The sequence below is a fragment of the Aplysia californica genome, unplaced genomic scaffold (assembly GCF_000002075.1).
Source record: "Aplysia californica isolate F4 #8 unplaced genomic scaffold, AplCal3.0 scaffold00195, whole genome shotgun sequence".
In the NCBI taxonomy this organism is placed as follows: Eukaryota; Metazoa; Mollusca; class Gastropoda; order Aplysiida; family Aplysiidae; genus Aplysia; species Aplysia californica.
The window spans coordinates 1147838-1165582 of record NW_004797465.1 but is presented as its reverse complement, the minus strand read 5'-3'; the positions used below and the strand labels follow the sequence as shown (position 1 = coordinate 1165582).

The window sequence follows — 17745 nt, the reverse complement described above, 5'->3', positions numbered from 1 at the left end:
AGGCAGAAAAGGTGTGGGGGAAACTAAAAAATGGCGGAAAATTGGAAGCACTAAACGTTAGATATATAGAACGAAGGCACTTCCTTTTTTCCGGACCCGAGTCCGAATAAAATTTTTTCGTATTCGGACTCGAGTCCGAATAAGAATTTTTTTTATTCGGACTCAAGTCCGAATATGAAAAAATGTTATTCGGACTAACGACGGCCTTAGGGTAATCACTTTACACTGTCTTTTTCTCTTACATTAATCTTGTCCTTGTGTGTATACTTTTCTTTAATTCTGTCTTTTTTTTGTGTATCGTGTCTATGTGAAATCAAACGGACCGGTAGGCCCTATTGATTTCCTTGTTACTTTTACTTGTTTCACTTTTGTTTTTCTGAACATGGTATTTGGTAAGCTGTTATTTTACCAATATTCACTCTCATCTCATGCTCTGGAATTGACATTGCTTAGTACTTTACTTCTTCGTATTTATTTTACATATGAGTTTTGATTTTTATAGATCTACTCAGAAAATCATCAATTTTTTTAAAACATCCGATAGTTTTTATAGGATTTAATGTTACACCAATTGAAAATTACATTTTGAATAGTTATCTTATCTAATATTTGGTGCTTGTTCATTAAAATCAAATTTGTTTGGGTTTTTTCTTGTTTTCATCATGGGATGCTAAATTTGAGCATATACTTTATTAGTTTGAGGAGAAATGCCTCCCAAACAAAAAGGTCAGCTGGACAAGGGAGCCTGGGCCTGGACGGAATCTACAGACTACACAAATGTCACAGACGAGCACATCAGACAAGCCTACAGACTCAATCTAACACCTTGTGACAGGGGCAGCTGCAAGTATGTTGACGGCCTTGCAGGGAAGCGGGTGGTTGAAGGGTGTTCTGGTGTGGTCTGCTATTATTTCTTTTTAGTGTTGCTATTGTTGGTATCTATTCCTGGTTAACCCTCTTAGCACCTTAAATAGGTCAGCAGGTCCTCACAGCCGAGAAACAAAATGGTGGCCAGCTGATGGCTTCCCAGAACTGAATTATTTCAGTGTTTTTCAGAGGTTCAGGGGGTGTAGCAAAGAAATTGCTTTTGATCTAAGCAACGTATCTCAATGAAATTTCACGTACAAAGACCTAGGAGGTCAGCATTTAAATTTAGAGTGGAATGTTCTTATTTGTAAGCCTACATTAAAGGTGGGTGTGTCAGGTTGGTAAAAGCCTGTGTGGCTCTACAGCGGGGAAAGCCACTATGGCAACATGATGGAAAGGCCGGTATGGCTCAAAAAGGGTTAAAGACAACAGCAGTTGTGCTGAATGGTAGTTTACAATACCAGTCTGCTATGTCACAGATAAATCTGGTGGCCTCAGCCTTTTCGTCACTTCTAAGAAAAAACCACACACTATTTTCTCCTCAAATATTACACAAAGGTTGCATTCAATATTTTCATTTTTTGTTAGGGGAATATTCATAAAGTTATAGGTTTCGATGGCAATGTATTTTTATAAAATACTCCACAATTGAGCCATTGCTTTCTAATTGCACTTTTTACAAATGTGAGCATCCTCTGTTCAGTATGTTTAAAAGTGCGTGGTTAAAAGCAAACAGGAATCTCCAAAACAGTTGAAGGGGGTTTAGTGTATCTGAGTTGTTAGTGAGCTCTGGATCACAATAATGTCAAGTGTGTGTTGGTGAGTTGTCACTTTGGTATATCCTTGAGCAAAACGTGTTAATGTTAACTATAAAACAGAGCGCTACACAGTCAGGACCAGCAGTGGTGTGTGAATTGTCTAGGTTTGTGATGCTGTGTATTATTCATTCATATGTATTAATGTCTACTTGTGAATTTATGTATGCCATTTTAAAGCAAATTTCCAAAGACTATCAATCAAGTTAAATTTATTCTAGTTACAAGAAAACTGCTGTCAAATAGTTGTGACCTCTGTTGTGGCAGTAGAAAGAAAGAAATGACAGCAGTGTAAGACCTAAGCTCTAGACTGTCATGCTCAAAGTTATGCAAGCAGCTAGTTTACTAATCATTTTGATTGCTGTGACTGATATTAATAAACAAATTTGACAGTAGTGTTACTGGTTTATATGTTGTTTCTATTTTCAGGTTTTGTTTTTAATTTGTAAATGAAATTGTTTGCTAATAGCGACATTTCACAGTGGAGAAATTGTTTTTCAAAATGGCCCTGAAATTCCAGAAGTAGGAATTAAGAATAGGTTTTTATGTGTTGATCTGTGTCGCTCTGTTTTTCTTTTTTGTTAATGTATTGTTTCCTCTGGAGTTAATTATCCTTTTCTAGAGTTACAAGTATGTGTGTTTTCTTCAATGTGATTTAATTCTTTCACTTATGTCTACATCTTTTTGTTCTTAGGCGAAACTGCAAAGGTAATCCATTTTGCTTGAACAGCATTGGGGAAAAAAAGTGGCATGGCACCATTGATGAGACGAAATGGCAAAACTTTGATCATGAATCTGAACGCAGGCAACAGGTGATTTCAATAGTTACAGATTTTGTTGTTGGAATACGAGCAGAAAAGTTACATATAAAGAAGCTATGTGTGTGAGACTGAAAGGGATGTTTTGTGTACTAATTATGTTTTTTGTGTATGAATAGGAAACATGAGTCTTGTAAGTGTTAATTTTTCCTGCTCACCTTCTTTGTACCGGCTGCAAGTCAGAAAATGTCAAGTACTTCAAATTGAACTAGTGGAAGAGTCAACAAGCATATATGGCACAACAGAAAATGAAATTATGATGGTGAATGTTAAGTCGATATGCATTTGAACATGTTTCTATTTGAAGGATAAAAACACTGCTGAAATGATTTTTTTGTGAATATTTGGAATTATTTGCTGGATGCCCTTTGAGTTGCTGAGATATATACTTTCCCCCAAAAAATCTGGAATAGTGTGCAGCACCCTGTGTCAATTTCACAAAGCAAAAAAGATGTAATAATAGAAGAAAGTGTCTTTAGAAATATGCAAACATTTTTTGTTTTTACAGAGATATTCTTTGGATGTGATCAACTGTGCCCTTTGAGTTATGCAAAATTCTTAATGCACAGTCAATGTGGAACATTTTTCTGGTGAAAATTGTGTGGTTGTATTGGTTGTGGTGGTTGGTTTGGTTTGCTCCCTTTTTCCTATCAAACATCAATGGTACTTATCTCTCCTCTCTCCTTTTTGTTTGTATGTTACCTCTTATCTTCGCCATTTATTAGACCTATAACCTATTGCAAGTGCCATAAAACTCTTACTCGAGCTAAAACCTGTGTGATGGTCTACATCTACAGCAGCATGACAACTGCTGTCTGTTTGCAAAACAGTGCTTGTGAATTTCTAATTTGCTCTTTTTTCATTACATGTAGTTTTATTTGGACTCCTTTCCAGGGTGGGCCTATTGGAGGTGGATGTTAAATCAAGACGTGCCATCTTTGAAATAATGTGTCTGTGTTGCAAGGGGTGTTAAATGTATACACTTTTGCATTTTTCTTCTTTTTCAGGGTGACTTTGTAGGTCTGAAGAACCTCGGTGCCACATGTTATGTCAACACTTTCCTCCAGCTGTGGTTTCACAACCCGAGCGTAAGGAGGGCCGTCTATGAGTGGAGGGATGCGCTTCTGCCACAGGAATATTGTGAGTATATGGGGGTGGGGGGGGGGGAGGGCTGTTTATGAGTGGAGGGACGGGCTTCTGCCTCAGGAATATTGTGAGTATATGGGGGTGGGGGGGGGGGCTGTTTATGAGTAGAGGGACGTGCTTCTGTCGCAAGAATATTGTGAGTATATGGGTATGGAGGGCAGTGTATGAGTGGAGGGACGGAGTTCTGCCGCAGGATTTTTGTGAGTGTATGTGGGCGGGGGGGGGGACGGACTTTGCTGTTGGAATATTCTGTGTAAGGGGGGTTGGGGATGATGACGACCCAAAGCAACTTACTTGGAAAGTCTTAGGCATTCCTCTTGGTTTGAAAAGCAAAAGAAAAGAATGTTTCTATTTAATTTTTTAAAATTTTATTTTTTTAAAATATTTTTTAATTAGAAAAGCAAGGCGGTACCTGTCCTCATGAATGTGAACTGAAGTTACGGGTGTTTTTATAACTTTGTTTTGCCTTATTTGAAAGGAATGCATGAACCTAAATGTTACTTGTCACTGACAACAATTTTTCTGGCAGTGAAAATACTGCTTTGATTTTGATGTGACATTGCAGCTAAAATGATAAACATTACAGGACTTACCACTTTTAACTCAGGCTATTCTGTGTGTTTTCTTTTTTAGACAAAGGATGGAAGCCGGATTCAATCTGCGGCCACTTGCAAGTAATTTTTGCTTTGCTTCAGTTCAGCAACAGATGGTAAGTTCCTGCACTACTCGGGCAGTATTGATACAAGCGTAAGTCGTTTTTGGCGGCCTTTGAGGTACGTCTGTATGCAATACTGCCCGTGACTATTAAGTTTATGGACTATCCGTAGCTGATTCCTCAGTCTATTGCGTTATTTCATTGTCACTTAAGTTTCTTCTACTACACTCCCCCACTAGGTCTCCGGCACATGGCAGACTGTCCAGCAGCTGGCCACACAAAGATCAGGCTGCTCTGACGTCGATAAAATTCTCTTTGACAAAGTTATTGTAAATTATGTCCTTTCGTAAAAAATAATGTCAAATTCGGAACCAGAGTATTAAAATTTACAAAATGAGTTGCGGATGACTCTTTTTCCTTGTTGGACTTCAAAGATCACAAAAATATCGTGTATTATTGGTTTCAATTGTAAGTGAAATACCCCACCTTAAGGCCATCTGTGAGTAAAATTTCCCCCATGTTTGCCCAGTTTGACCATGCAACATTTTTTTCTCCATTTTTGAAACCTACATCCATTTCCCCAGAAGTTTCAAACCCCCGTTTCATAGCTGCCAACTGTCCCGAGCCATCCGTATTTTGTACGGATTTTCTTGAAAAATCGCTGTTGTCCTGGAAATACGGATTTTGACCGACGGTCCCGGAAAATAAAAACTTGGCAAGCATACTTCTAAAACAGAAAAATTAGGCCTAGCGAAGAGGGGAACCAGATTCCATTGCAGTGATGACTGACGACTGACCGTGACTGGTGACAGCACACACTAGACCTCCTAGGCCAAGGCCACCACACTGTAGGCCTACACGCTCACGATGGCTAGGCCTATACCTACACACACACACCTCCACCTTCACCATAGCGAGATGCCTTCACCACTCTCATCACTTGCACTAAGCCAAGGCGTAATGAGAGAGCGAGAGGGGACCAGCACAATCTAGTTTTGTCGCACCCGCTTTCACACAAACTAGCCTAGAAAGGCTGTCTAGATCTAGGCCTAGATCTAGAATCAAGATCTAGATCTAGCTAGGTCTAGATTTACAACGGTTTACGGATTTCGTTAACTTTATGGAGCGACAGAACAGCTTTCCTCGGCACAGTTGCAAACCAGTTTCAGACCTGCCAACTTTTGAAAATCAAAAATAGGGAATTTTGAAGAGAGATCGACTCAAGAGCAAATTAAATGTGGCCCGTGAGTTCGAAGACAGTTATATCACGTCACGGGCATGCTATGATGGTGAATGAGTCAGTAATATAATAATAATAATAATATTAAGATATCTTTCTCCAACTCTCACAGGGTTTACTTACCTATTTACACTATTATAGTGCAAGGGTTCAGGCGTAGGGCCTGCATATCAGGCCAGTTTCGCATTATGACAACATTGATATTATAATTATTTTTTGTTGTGTGTGAATTTCGGGAAATTGAACAAGATTTCTGTTGCTCGGGAAAACAACAAAAATTCGGGAGATTCCCAAAAAATTTGGCACAGTTGGCAGATGTGCAGTATTAAGGTATAACGACTATGCGTAAGGTGTCCCTGATAATTAGTCAATGTCCCTGATTTTGAGCAAGGCTGTCCCTGATAGCCACAGAGAGGGGTGGGCAGCTATGCCACTTCCATGAAATATGTTTAGAAGTCATGTAAAAATGGGTTTAAAAAAATAATTTGCAATTTTGAGTCTTGTTTAAAAAAATTTTCTTCATTGCTTTCAAATATTTATTTTTTCCGACTTCAAATTGCCTATTCTCTGTTATTTTGTATCTGAATGGCTTCATATTGTTACACAATGTGCGTCCATAGGTGACCTTTACTGAAGTAGAGCCTTCTTTGAAGATAATAAGAAAATAAAGTTACAATTAGTGTTTTTTGGGGGATTTTTGAGCATTTTGCTATTTGTCCATAGTACATATTTCCAGAGTCCATGATTGCTTTCATAACCGTAATATTACAAATCTGGCGTTATTTGCTCATTACATAGGTGTTGCAGTTTGTACTTACTAAAAAATGAAAGCCAACAGACGAAAAATAAGAGAGACGATAGCTTTTGAAATTTTATGAAATTATCCTATATGGCGGACGTTTGCTTGGTTACCATGGTTACCATGTGCTTATAATAATAAATAATAACTTGAATTTTTAAAAAAAAATTCTTTGATGTATGACTAATGTAAATATATCATTGTTGCTATATTTAGTCAAGGGGTATGGATTTGAGAAATTTCATCAGCAGATGGCCTTAAAGTTGAGTAAAGAATTCTGAAGACTTGCTCTTTGTTCCTTTGTTTTCAGCTACGTTGACCCCTCCCCTTTGATAGAGTGTATTGGCCTGGACACAGGAGCACAACAGGTAAGTGTTTGACTGTTATGGGTTGCTGTGTCGCAGTGGGTGCTTGACTAGAGATCTTTTTTGAAAATGTTGGTGAGGTGTTTATTGTCTCCATCGACAACCGCTCTGGAATCAAACTGAAATCTCATGCATGCGATGGCAACATGCCTAATTGCTACACCACAGACATCGATCAGGAGCTCTGGAGGGGTTTACTTCTCTTTCTTGTGTTCAGTGTTATGTTTTTCTTTGTCTGTTCCTGGCTCTCTATGGCCGCTGTCCTGTCAGCATTGCACAGACCACATCTCAACGATGATGCTGTGGCAAAAGATCTTGCCAGTTTGCTACTGTCTGGGCATGTCTAATTCACAGCTTGCACAGCATACTTCTCGGGTAGCCAAGAATGTTTCAGAGTGGTATGCTAGGGTCCTCCTTGGCATTAACAGTCGTAAAGCGAATAGAGGAATACATTTTGAGGTGGCTATTGTATTTGATTTTGTAGTTTTCTGTGATATGGTGAAATGCGAGCCCCATCCTTTTGTTTTTAATTTTTATCACTTTCTTTTCCCGTTTTTTTTGGTTTGTTTTGAAAGGATGCGCAGGAGTTTTCCAAGCTGTTCCTGCATGTCCTTGAGAGCGCTCTATCTGGCGATGTGCCAGGCTGTCAGAATGTGATCGAGCAGCAGTTCTGTGGACGTTACAGCTACGTCACCAAGTATGGCCTGATTTTGATAATAAAGATAAATAAATTACTTTTCATTAATCCCCTTGGAGGAAACTTTGGTTATGATGGCAAACATACATACATAGTTACCTAATTAAACACACAGATATACATACTAAAAATACCTAAGACAAAGACACAATATTACACAAATGCTGAACAATTTCACATGTATAGTAACTTTTCTGTTAAGAATGAAATTACATAGCAGAATTATGCTTTCATTAAAAGGAGCTAACAGTTAATTCAGTTGATGTTGTCAGTGTATGTTTATTTGTGGGTATGTGTGTTTACGTATGTGTGTGAGTGTGTGCAGTAGAATATTTTTCTATTTTTAAATCTTTCATTTCAGATGTCAGAACTGTAAAAGCCAGTCAGAAACAGCTGCCACCTTCTACGAGCTTGACCTGAGCATCAGAGGTCACTCCACACTGGCTGCCTCCATCAAAGATTTCTTGCAGGTATGATGACCACATCTCTCTTTCACAGATGACCACTTCTCTCTATCACACAGTTGAACACATCTCTCTATCACAGAGGACCACATCTCTCTGTCACAGATGGCCACTTCTCTCTATCACAGACGATCACATCTATCACAGATGACCACATCTTTCAATCAAAGATGACCACTTCTCTTTGTCACAGATGACCACTTCTCTCTATCACACAGAGGACCACATCTCTCTGTCACAGATGGCCACTTCTCTCTATCACAGATGATCACATCTATCACAGATGACCACATCTTTCAATCAAAGATGACCACTTCTCTCTGTCACAGATGACCACTTCTCTCTATCACAGATGATCACATGTCTCTGTTACAGATGACCTCTTCTCTCTATCACAGATGACCACTTCTCTCTATCACAGATGACCCCTTCTCTCTATCTCAGATGATCACATCTCTCTATCACAGATGACCACTTCTCTCTATGATAGATGACCACTTCTCTCTATCACACAGATGACCACTTCTCTCTATCACACTGATGACCACTTCTCTCTATCACAGATGACCACTTTTCTCTATCACACAGATGACCACTTCTCTCTATCACAGATGACCACATCTCTCTGTCACAGATGACCACATCTCTCTATGTCACAGATGACCACTTCTCTCTATCATAGATGACCACTTCTCTCTATCACACAGATGACCACTTCTCTCTATCACAGATGACCACTTCTCTCTGTCACAGATGACCACTTCTCTGTATCACAGATGACCACATTTCTCTGTCACAGATGATCACATCTGTCACAGATGACTGCATCTCTTTATCACAAACAAGATTATCAATGCAATTATTCGTAATCGTAATTATCAGATTATCAAGTTGAGTTTGTTTCAGAATGCTCTCAGGTCTGCTGGGGAAATAGTATAGATTGTGAAGTGCATAGAGCTTGCTGTTGAGCAGGGATTTGCGCTATACAAATGCTATCTATTATTAGTATTATTTTAATTTCATGGGTGGTAGGCTAATGCTCTGGTGTGGTTTGCTCTGGTTTTCTTATTAAACATCCATCTTTTTAATCTCCCTCCTTCTTTTCCTTGTATGGTGCTTTTTAGTACCTCAAATCTACAGCACTTGTATGACCTATTTGTGTTGCAAGTGCTGTAAAACTCTTACTAAACTTAAACATTTCAATTTCAAATATTATGTTTCTCTGCGCTTTCAGTTTCTAGTTAATTATAAACAATAACCCTGATACTATGAAATTGTATTTCTATGAATCAGCATCTGGATCCTGAAAGAACAATTTTAGTTTTAGTAAGAGTATTACAGCACTTGCAACAGAATTAGGTCATGTAAGTGCTGAAGGTTAGACATGTTACTAGAGAGTAACATATAAAAACATATAAAGAAAAACAGGAGGAGAGATAAGGATGATAAATGTTTGATAGGAAAGAAGGAGGAAACCACTCTATAGCAGCTGCCAACCACCGTTGAGATTTTTTTAATGGCTTTTATTATCATTGTCATAATTTGTGTCATGCAGTGGAATCAGGCTCTAGTCAATTTTTTGGCACGTGGAGTTATTGGTATCATTCTAAAGTTTTTTCAATGGTCTTGCTTTCGATGAAAAAAAAAATTCATTCATCGTAGTACAAGTCATTATATTTGCGATTGAAGGAGATGGGGGGTCGTATGATCTGAGAGGTAAAATTTGTGAAAAAATGGCAGTCAAAGTTAAGTTATTTCCTTAGCTTGAGAGTCCGTGGAAACCAAAAATTTACCTTTTTATGCCTTTAATTGATGTTTTTCACTGCAATCCACCCAGACATGTGTTCTTTAATGGACATGGAAGGTGTTAAGCCAAAAAACAAAAATTCAATGAAAAATTCCTAAACCTGTGGAAAAATGCCATTTTCTTCACTTTCATTATTTTGACGAGCACCTGATTTTCCCCACGCTACCTCTCATTTTAATTAATTATTATTATTATTTTTATCACAATCAGTATTATCATTGTTATTCGTAGGAGGAGAAGCTGGAGGGAGACAACCAGTACATGTGCAGCTTGTGTGACAGCAAACAGAACGCCAGCCGCGCCATCAAGCTTACCAAGCTGCCTCCCGTACTCAACCTGCAGCTTCTACGCTTCGTCTTTGATAAGTGAGTCTCGGCCAAATTGTTTCATGTGTGCTCTCAAAATTGGCGTAACAGCTTGTACATAGTGTATGGATGTATTGATTTAATGCCCCTGTCAATGCTGTTAGGTTATGGAAGAGGCGGAACCTCCAAATTTCACATCTGTCTCTGCAGATAAGACTGAGTTCAATAGGTTGAGAGCCTTGAAAACCCCACAAAGTGATCTGAGTTTAAAAACACCCAGTCTGGGATTTGAATCAGGGCCATCGGCTCCTTAGTCCAGCCTGATTCCAATTGAGCTAACAGAGAGCCCTCGGTATACCTCTTGATGTCATGTGAAAATAGCAAATAATACAATGGTGTATCCACTCATTGGTATTGTTTTGTTGGCTTATTCAACGTGGGGGGTTGAGGGAACCACTGGTAGACCGCACTTTCTGTTGTGAAATTGTTCTTTCAGCTTTGGGTTCTGATATAAGAGACTGAATAAATTTTCCTTCACTGTGACATTTCTTGTCGAAATCACGCAATAAAAAACAACTGAGGGTCAAATTAAGGTTTTGCGGCACTCGCAACTGCATTAGGTCATGTGAGCGCCAAGGGTTGGATGTCAACAGAGAAAAGTCCAAGTGAGGAGTCAGGCTTACTCTGCTCATCTCTAGCCTCAACAGCACAAAAACTGCTTAGACTATCAAGGCACCCCGGAAATAGCAGTTCACAAGAGAGTGACAAACATACAAAAGAAGTAGAGGAAAAATGACGATAGTGAGGATGAGGAAAGAAAAAGCAGCAGTTCCCCCCCTATGTTGTTCTGGCACAGTATGAGCTTGTCATTGATAAATCAGTCTGTTTGCCATTCTACTGTGCATGAGAACATGTAAATATCCTCCCTTTGGGAATGGTCTAAAGACACTTTAGTCAGTACAACTGCCCTGGTGGGGGGTGGTTTTTGTTAAATTTAGTGCAGAAATACAAGAAATAAGAAAGAAAGAAAGAAAAAATACTGTCAAAATAAACTTTTGTTTTCCAGTCCTGAATTGAACAACCATTTGTGTCACGACATGGAGGAATAGGGCGCTCGTCAACTTCATGTAGAGTTATTGGTATAATCTTAAAAGCTTGTTCATTTGTCTTGTTTTTGATGAAAGAAATACCCATCTATCTTGAATAGAAGTTGAGATATTGCGATTGAAGGGCGTGGGAATTGCTGGTTTCAAAGAATGTAAAGTATAAGAAAAAATTTGGGCCCTGAAAATGTGTTGGCGATGTGTTTTCTTCGCTATGTGTGTGTTTTGCTATGTGTCTGTTTTCTATGAGAATGTCAGACTATTATTATTTCTATTATTATTTCTATTTTTGTTTTTTCCAATGTTAGGAACAAAGGACACAAGAAAAAGCTGAGCAGTTTCATCCAGTTCCCAGAGACGCTGGACATGTCCCCGTACATGGGTGATCAGGAGGGCGGCACTGTTCTCTACGAGCTCACGGCCGTGCTCATACATCGGGGACCCACTGCTTTCAGGTCTGCTCATATTTGAGGTTGATCAGTTTTGTGTTTTTTTACTTCTCAGATGGTTTGTGGAGACTCATGGTCATGTTTGAGTTTGATCAGTTTTGTGTTTCCCCATACTCAGCGAATGGTTGGTGGAGACTGGTGTGGACTGGGTTTTTTCCAACTTGTTTTTGGTGTTTCTACTCTTCCATATTCTGCAGCCTCGTCATTAGCTTAGTCAGTATCATTCAGAACTAAGGTGTGGGTAGCCCAGGTTCGAATCCCCAATTTGGCTGGGTAGTATCAGAGATCCGGCCTCTAGTTTTGAAAGGGGTGTAAAACTATCCAATGACCATAACTTGTTTCTGGTAAAATATAGTTGATGTAATGTCGACTCGCCTTAAACTCATAGATAGTTTGAGGGCACCTCTTGTGAGTGTGTTTTTGTGCATATGTGTGTGTGCATGTAGCACTGGGAGATCCAACTTCCTTTCTCTTTCTGTGTTATTTTTGTCTTGCCTTTTCCGTGCCCTAAAGGACTGTCTGTATCAAAGAACTTTTTCCTCTAACTGCCCTCTGGTACTTGTTGTGTCCCTGCAGCGGCCACTACATAGCACACATCCGGGAGCCCGAGTCGGGAGCCTGGTACAAGTTCAACGACGAGGAGATTGAGAAGATGAAGAACAGGAAGCTGGAATTGGGGAAGGAGGATGACACTATGAGTATGTATTAACTATTGTCGATAGCTGACAGAGTTTAAGTTTGTTGTCAGAGTTAACCTGTCATGTCAACACATTGTAAGCCTGTTTTTTGTGAACCTACTTGGCTAAGCTTTCAATTTTGACAAGTGGTGGGTCTATTCCCTATTTTGTGACAGAAAGTTTAGTTGAAAATATGCTTACGCTACCATTTTCATTTTTTAAAAAGATAGATATCGAAACACAGGCTTGTATTTCCAACAAAAATATTCAGAAAAAGAAAGGTTTGATATCACAAGGGCACATTTAAGCACAGGAAAGCAGATATTGATAATGAATGATAAATAAATGCAGGGTCTAGTCAATAGAAATAGTGACTTCTGAATGTTGATTATAAAGGTTTGTTTCTTTATTTTCTTCAGACTCTGAGAGCAGCAGCTCAGAGAAAGTGCCGAAGACCTCCAAGGGAAACCACTCCTCAAGGAATGCTTACATGTTGGTCTACAGGCGCAAACAGGAGGATCAAGACGGTGAATCTCTCACTTGTTTGTTACTGACACAGTTGAACTGTATTATAATGACACTGTCCAAGATATTTACCTGTCTACGATAACCACTTTTCTCCTTGACAGTGGTTGGCTGTCGAGAACAGTTTCAATTATACTTTCTTCGTCGGGTGTTTTCGAACATTTGACGACGAAAATGACTCAGAAACCGATGAATTGGTCGAAGATTGTTATGACGAATTGGGTGGGGAAATTTGCAAAGAAAAGTAAGATTTAGTAGGGTCCCGAAAACCTAATTCTAGGGTTGCGGTAGTGGGGAATGGCGTGAGTAAGAAAGACAAAGGGAACGCAGTTTTTGACCAATTTTTGAAAATTCGTGAAACAAAAAAGAGACAACGAAACAGAGCTGTAATTTCATCTGAACAATCTTTATTATGTTCAAAAACAATGTTTTAAATTTCAAGTCTTTATGTTAATTAGCAAAAGCACAGTGATTTTTAAAAATTACCCTTTAAATGGCTGGCACACAGGGAATAGCGACCCCGAAAATGGCTGGTAGTGAGTGAGTTAATAATTATTACAAATGGAATGTTTATCTCCTTGACATAAATGCTGACCCACTGCCGTGGCAATCTTTTGACTTTGATGCTGATGTGTCTGTCATTGCATGCACATAGCAAACATGCTTGTGGTAAAGCACGCACATAACGATAAGATCCTGAATTGTTTTATTATACATGTATTTTATTTTTTATTTTAAAAATGCATATAACAAAATTAATACACAAGGAAAAGGTTTATTTGTCCTATCGATTTTGCTTTGTGAATGTTAGGCTGTAGTTATGCGTCTCGTCAAACTTTTTGAAGCCTAAGATTTGAGATACCAAAGTCTGTGAAGTAGACGGAGGTAAACAATTGATGTTACTGTACTGTTTTGTCAGAGTATGACTGTTGATGTGTTGGCTTCCATGTATCATCTATACCTGAGACTTAACGTTCATATCCGCTGGTTAAACTAAGGTTGTTGGTGGTTGATGGGCGCTCTGGGGTGGTTTGCTCCTTCTTTCTTCTAAACATCTGTCAAACTAAGGTTGATGCTTGTTTTGACAGATGCCAAAGCCCATGAGTTTTCGTCAGCTCTGTTGCCAAATGCTGTTCAAGGCTTTGTGAAGAACGACAACTTGGAGTTTGAGGAATGGATTAATGAAATGCTTCGCTCACAGGTACTGTGAAAGCAGAGCGTTTGTTTCTTTTCTTTTTTTATCATGTGATTAACAATAAGTTGTTTCTGGTGAATTCTTTAATATTTTGTTACTTACTTTGTCAGGTTTTAAGTTTTAATTACTGTGGACTCCTACATGACTGCATTACTCATTTTGACAATTCCTTTTTATCTCACTTATTCACAAGATGCTGACCTAGTAAATCAATGGTTTGGTTTAATGCTTTTATCAGCTGCACTAGCTTATGTAAGAGGCGGCACCTCCAAATTTAACATCTGTTTCCGATAGCACTGAGTCAAATGAGGTGAGAACCTTTAAAACTGCACAAAATGATCAAGTTGGAAAATACCGAGTGTGGTATTTGAACCGGGGTCATCCACTCGTTAGTCCAACATGACACAGAGTTAGCTAACAGAGCGCTGGTACTGCACTGTGCTCATCTGCTGTTGCTTGGAACTGTTTGTAGTTATTTGTTTTGTTACATTTGATTTCGGTGGTTTTAGGCTGCCGGACTCATACTCAAGAGATTGCGGGTTCAGCTCGGTCTGACATTGTGTCCTTGGGAAAGGGACTTTACTAGAATTTCACACTTGGCTCGTTCCTCTCGGAGATGGACGTTAAACTTGGAGGTCCCGCCTCTTAAATAACCTAATAGTGTTGATAGGGGGCGTTAAAGCCATATCATTTCTACATTTTTTACTTCTGATTTGTCACCATATCATTGTGAGATAAGTTTCAGTTCTGAAATCAGTGTAATTGTATTTCTCCCCCCTGTTTGAAAACAATGCCATTAAGTTTACTGTAAGTCAAACTTATCACACTTGTGCATTGTTGGTGTTCTCACTCGTTTTTATTAAGAGTTATTTTTTTGGGAAACAAGTTTTGATAATCTACTTAATCATACGTCTACTTGTGTGTTTATGAGGTCTATAGTTTCCCCTCCCCCCCCCACAGGATCAAAATATAAATGAAGTGAGAGAAACCCACGCAGCCATGAAGATGTTGTATGCAGCCTTGTCAGTGAAGTCTTTAGGTAAGTGAACATATGGTGTGGGTGGCTTGCTCCTTCTTTCTTATCAAACATCCGTCGTGGTCGTCTCTCCTTTTTTTGTGCGTTTGTCACTCCCTTGTAACACCTCTGCACCTCTAATCTGCGGCACTTTATGACCTAATTATGTCGCAATGGCCATGAAACGAATACCAATCTCTTCAAAGGATTCCAAGACTTAATACAGTCGAACCTGCTCTGGCCATTCCCTAAGGGGGGTATTAACATGTTCTTATGTACAGTAGAGTTGTAAATGGGCTGATTTATCAATGTCATGCTCATTCTGTGTCAGAACAACATAGGGGGAACTGCTGCTTTTTCTTTCCTCATCCTTACTATCGTCATTTTTCCTCTACTTCTTTTGTATGTTTATCACTCTCTGGTGAACTGCTATTTCCAGGGTGCCTTGATAGTCGAAACAGACTTTGTGCTGTTGAGGCTAGAGAGGTGAGCAGAGTAAGTTTCTCTGTTGACATCCGACTCTTGGCGATCATATAACCTTATGCAGTTGCGAGCGCCGCAAAACCTTACTAAAACTAAGAACCTGCTGAAACGGCCACCTGTCCAAGACACAATTACCTGTGCCCACAACCGCCCTTCCTCCCCTCACTAACTTTTTGCAGAAATCAAAATAAATTTTTTGACTGCTTTTTCTGAAGTTTGAGAAGATTCCCCCCCACCCCCGGTGTGTTAAAAAATTCTTTTTCAAATCACTACAATGACACTGAGTTTTCCACCTGTCAAAGATGGTCACTTTGCTCCTTGACAATGGGTGACTGTCTTAGACAATTTTGGCGGGTGCTCTGGTGTGGTTTGCTTCTTCTTTCCTGTCAAACATCTATCGTCCCTGTCTTTCCTCCTGTTTTGTGTTTGTTACTCTCTTGTAACACCTGTAATATTTGGCACATATATGTCGTAATTGTGTTGCAAGTGCTATAAAACTCCTAGTTGTACAAACAAGACAATTTCAGTAGTACACGTCTGGAGTTGTAAAGGTTAATGGTTTCTGTCACAGACAGCTGTATGTGACTGGGGTTGTAAGGGTTAATGGTATCTGTCACAGACAGCTGTATGTGACTGGGGTTGTAAGGGTTAATGGTTTCTGTCACAGACAGCTGTTTGTGACTGGGGTTGTAAGGGTTAATGGTTTCTGTCACAGACAACTGTATATGACTGGGGCTGTAAGGGTTAATGGTTTCTGTTCCAGACGAATCATTTGAGTGGGTGAGCACCGGCTGGGGTTGTAAAAGTTAATGGTTTCTGTCACAGGCAGTTGTATGTGACTGGTGTTGTAAGGGTTAATGGTTTCTGTCACAGATGAGCCATTTGAGTGGGTGAGCACCGACTGGCTGACCAAGTGGCTGGCAGATCCCAGCAAAGTGAGCAAGGTCGAAAACAAGATCCCTCTCTGTCCCCACGGCAAACTGGTGGCCGACGAAGTGACCAAGCTCAAGTGTATATCAAGTGAAGGGGTAAGCTGGAGCCTGTAAAAGTAATAATGATAGTAATAGTAGTAGTAATACTAATAATATAGATAATCTTTATATTGCCTGCTCTTGTGTGCACACAGCTCTAGGCATTTTACGTGAATCCAAGTACAAAGACCAATAACTATTTGCAGCTGGAAACAATCTGTGTCTATGCATGTGTTATAATGATAATGATAATTATATGTGCTACATGAATGCAATTATTATTACCTGTAGCTGGGTACCCATTCCAGCCAAGATGAAGTGAGGATTACTGATATGATCCGTTTGCGTTGCAAGTGCTGTAATACTCTTTGAAAAAAAACTCAACTTACTCTAACGAAGTCAAAGATCTAATTGTGATGTAAAAAGTTTGTCTTCGCAGTTACTCATTTTGTCTGTGCCTTTAATTTTACAGGCAGAGTTACTGTTCACTAAGTATCCTGTCAACAAGAGATTCAAAGGGTGAGTAACTCTTTGTCATTTCTGGCGAGCTCTAGTGTTGCTTGCTCCTTCTTTCCTATCAAACATCTATCGTCCTTGTCTCTCCTCTTTCTTTCATTTGTTTGTTACTCTCTAGTAATACCTGTAATCTTCGGCACTTACATAGCTTAATTGTGTTGCAAGTGCTGTAAAACCGTTTCGAAATCTAAAAAGATATTTCTTGTAACTTTTCTTTGCTGTTGGTCTTTCGTGTAAACAAATGTCTGTTTGGGATATTTCTTTGTCAGCTGCTGTGGGAAAAATCATGTGATGCTACGATGGTCATTGTTGTTGCTGTTGTCTTCCAACAGCTTTGCGACATCACTTGTCTGCTAGCGTGTGGGAAACTGGCTGCTTGCATGGTTACTGTCTGGGGCAGGTGATTGTTTGAGTAGGGTCATCTGTATCTTCTTTGCCTCCACAGAACCGAGACACTTTGTGAAAAGTGCATTCGACAAATCTGCAGAGAGAAACAGTTTGAGCGCTGTATGGCGGACGACGACAAGTTGTTTAGCAGCACGAAAAACATCAACTCTTGGAACTCCAGGTTGGTGTGGAGTGGATGGTCAGCGGGTGCTCTGCTGGGGTTTGCTCATTCTTCCCTATCCAACATCTGCCCTTGTCTTTCCTTCTTCTTTTCTTTGTATGTTACTCTCTAGGAACACCTAATCTCCGGCACCTATATAATGTATTTGTGTTGCAAGTGCCGTAAAACTCTTTCTGAAACTAAAACTGAACCAGGTGGGTTGATCTTTCTATATGAACCCTTGAAGCGCGTAGACCCTATATAAAGGGCATGAGCCTTGCTACCC

The 17745-nt window shown here is 39.5% G+C and overlaps 1 protein-coding gene across 2 annotated transcripts in view; it reads left to right on the top strand.

Moving 5' to 3' along the window:
• LOC101859640 (ubiquitin carboxyl-terminal hydrolase 48) overlaps positions 1 to 17745 on the top strand; it is a 34294-nt gene that overhangs the window by 2073 nt on the left and 14476 nt on the right. The window contains exons 2-17 of one of the 2 annotated variants that reach the window (XM_005098876.3): positions 697 to 847; positions 2377 to 2494; positions 3508 to 3640; positions 4280 to 4355; positions 6651 to 6708; positions 7281 to 7402; positions 7764 to 7872; positions 9905 to 10038; positions 11390 to 11536; positions 12107 to 12228; positions 12627 to 12734; positions 13821 to 13933; positions 14888 to 14966; positions 16299 to 16453; positions 16869 to 16915; positions 17358 to 17480. In XM_005098876.3, the coding sequence (XP_005098933.1) occupies positions 708 to 847; positions 2377 to 2494; positions 3508 to 3640; positions 4280 to 4355; positions 6651 to 6708; positions 7281 to 7402; positions 7764 to 7872; positions 9905 to 10038; positions 11390 to 11536; positions 12107 to 12228; positions 12627 to 12734; positions 13821 to 13933; positions 14888 to 14966; positions 16299 to 16453; positions 16869 to 16915; positions 17358 to 17480 (1784 nt within the window). In that variant the 5' untranslated portion in view covers positions 697 to 707. Of the gene's footprint in view, positions 1 to 696; positions 848 to 1444; positions 1790 to 2376; positions 2495 to 3507; positions 3641 to 4279; positions 4356 to 6650; positions 6709 to 7280; positions 7403 to 7763; positions 7873 to 9904; positions 10039 to 11389; positions 11537 to 12106; positions 12229 to 12626; positions 12735 to 13820; positions 13934 to 14887; positions 14967 to 16298; positions 16454 to 16868; positions 16916 to 17357; positions 17481 to 17745 lie in introns of those variants that run through there. The other variant, XM_013082837.2, reaches the window with a different exon arrangement.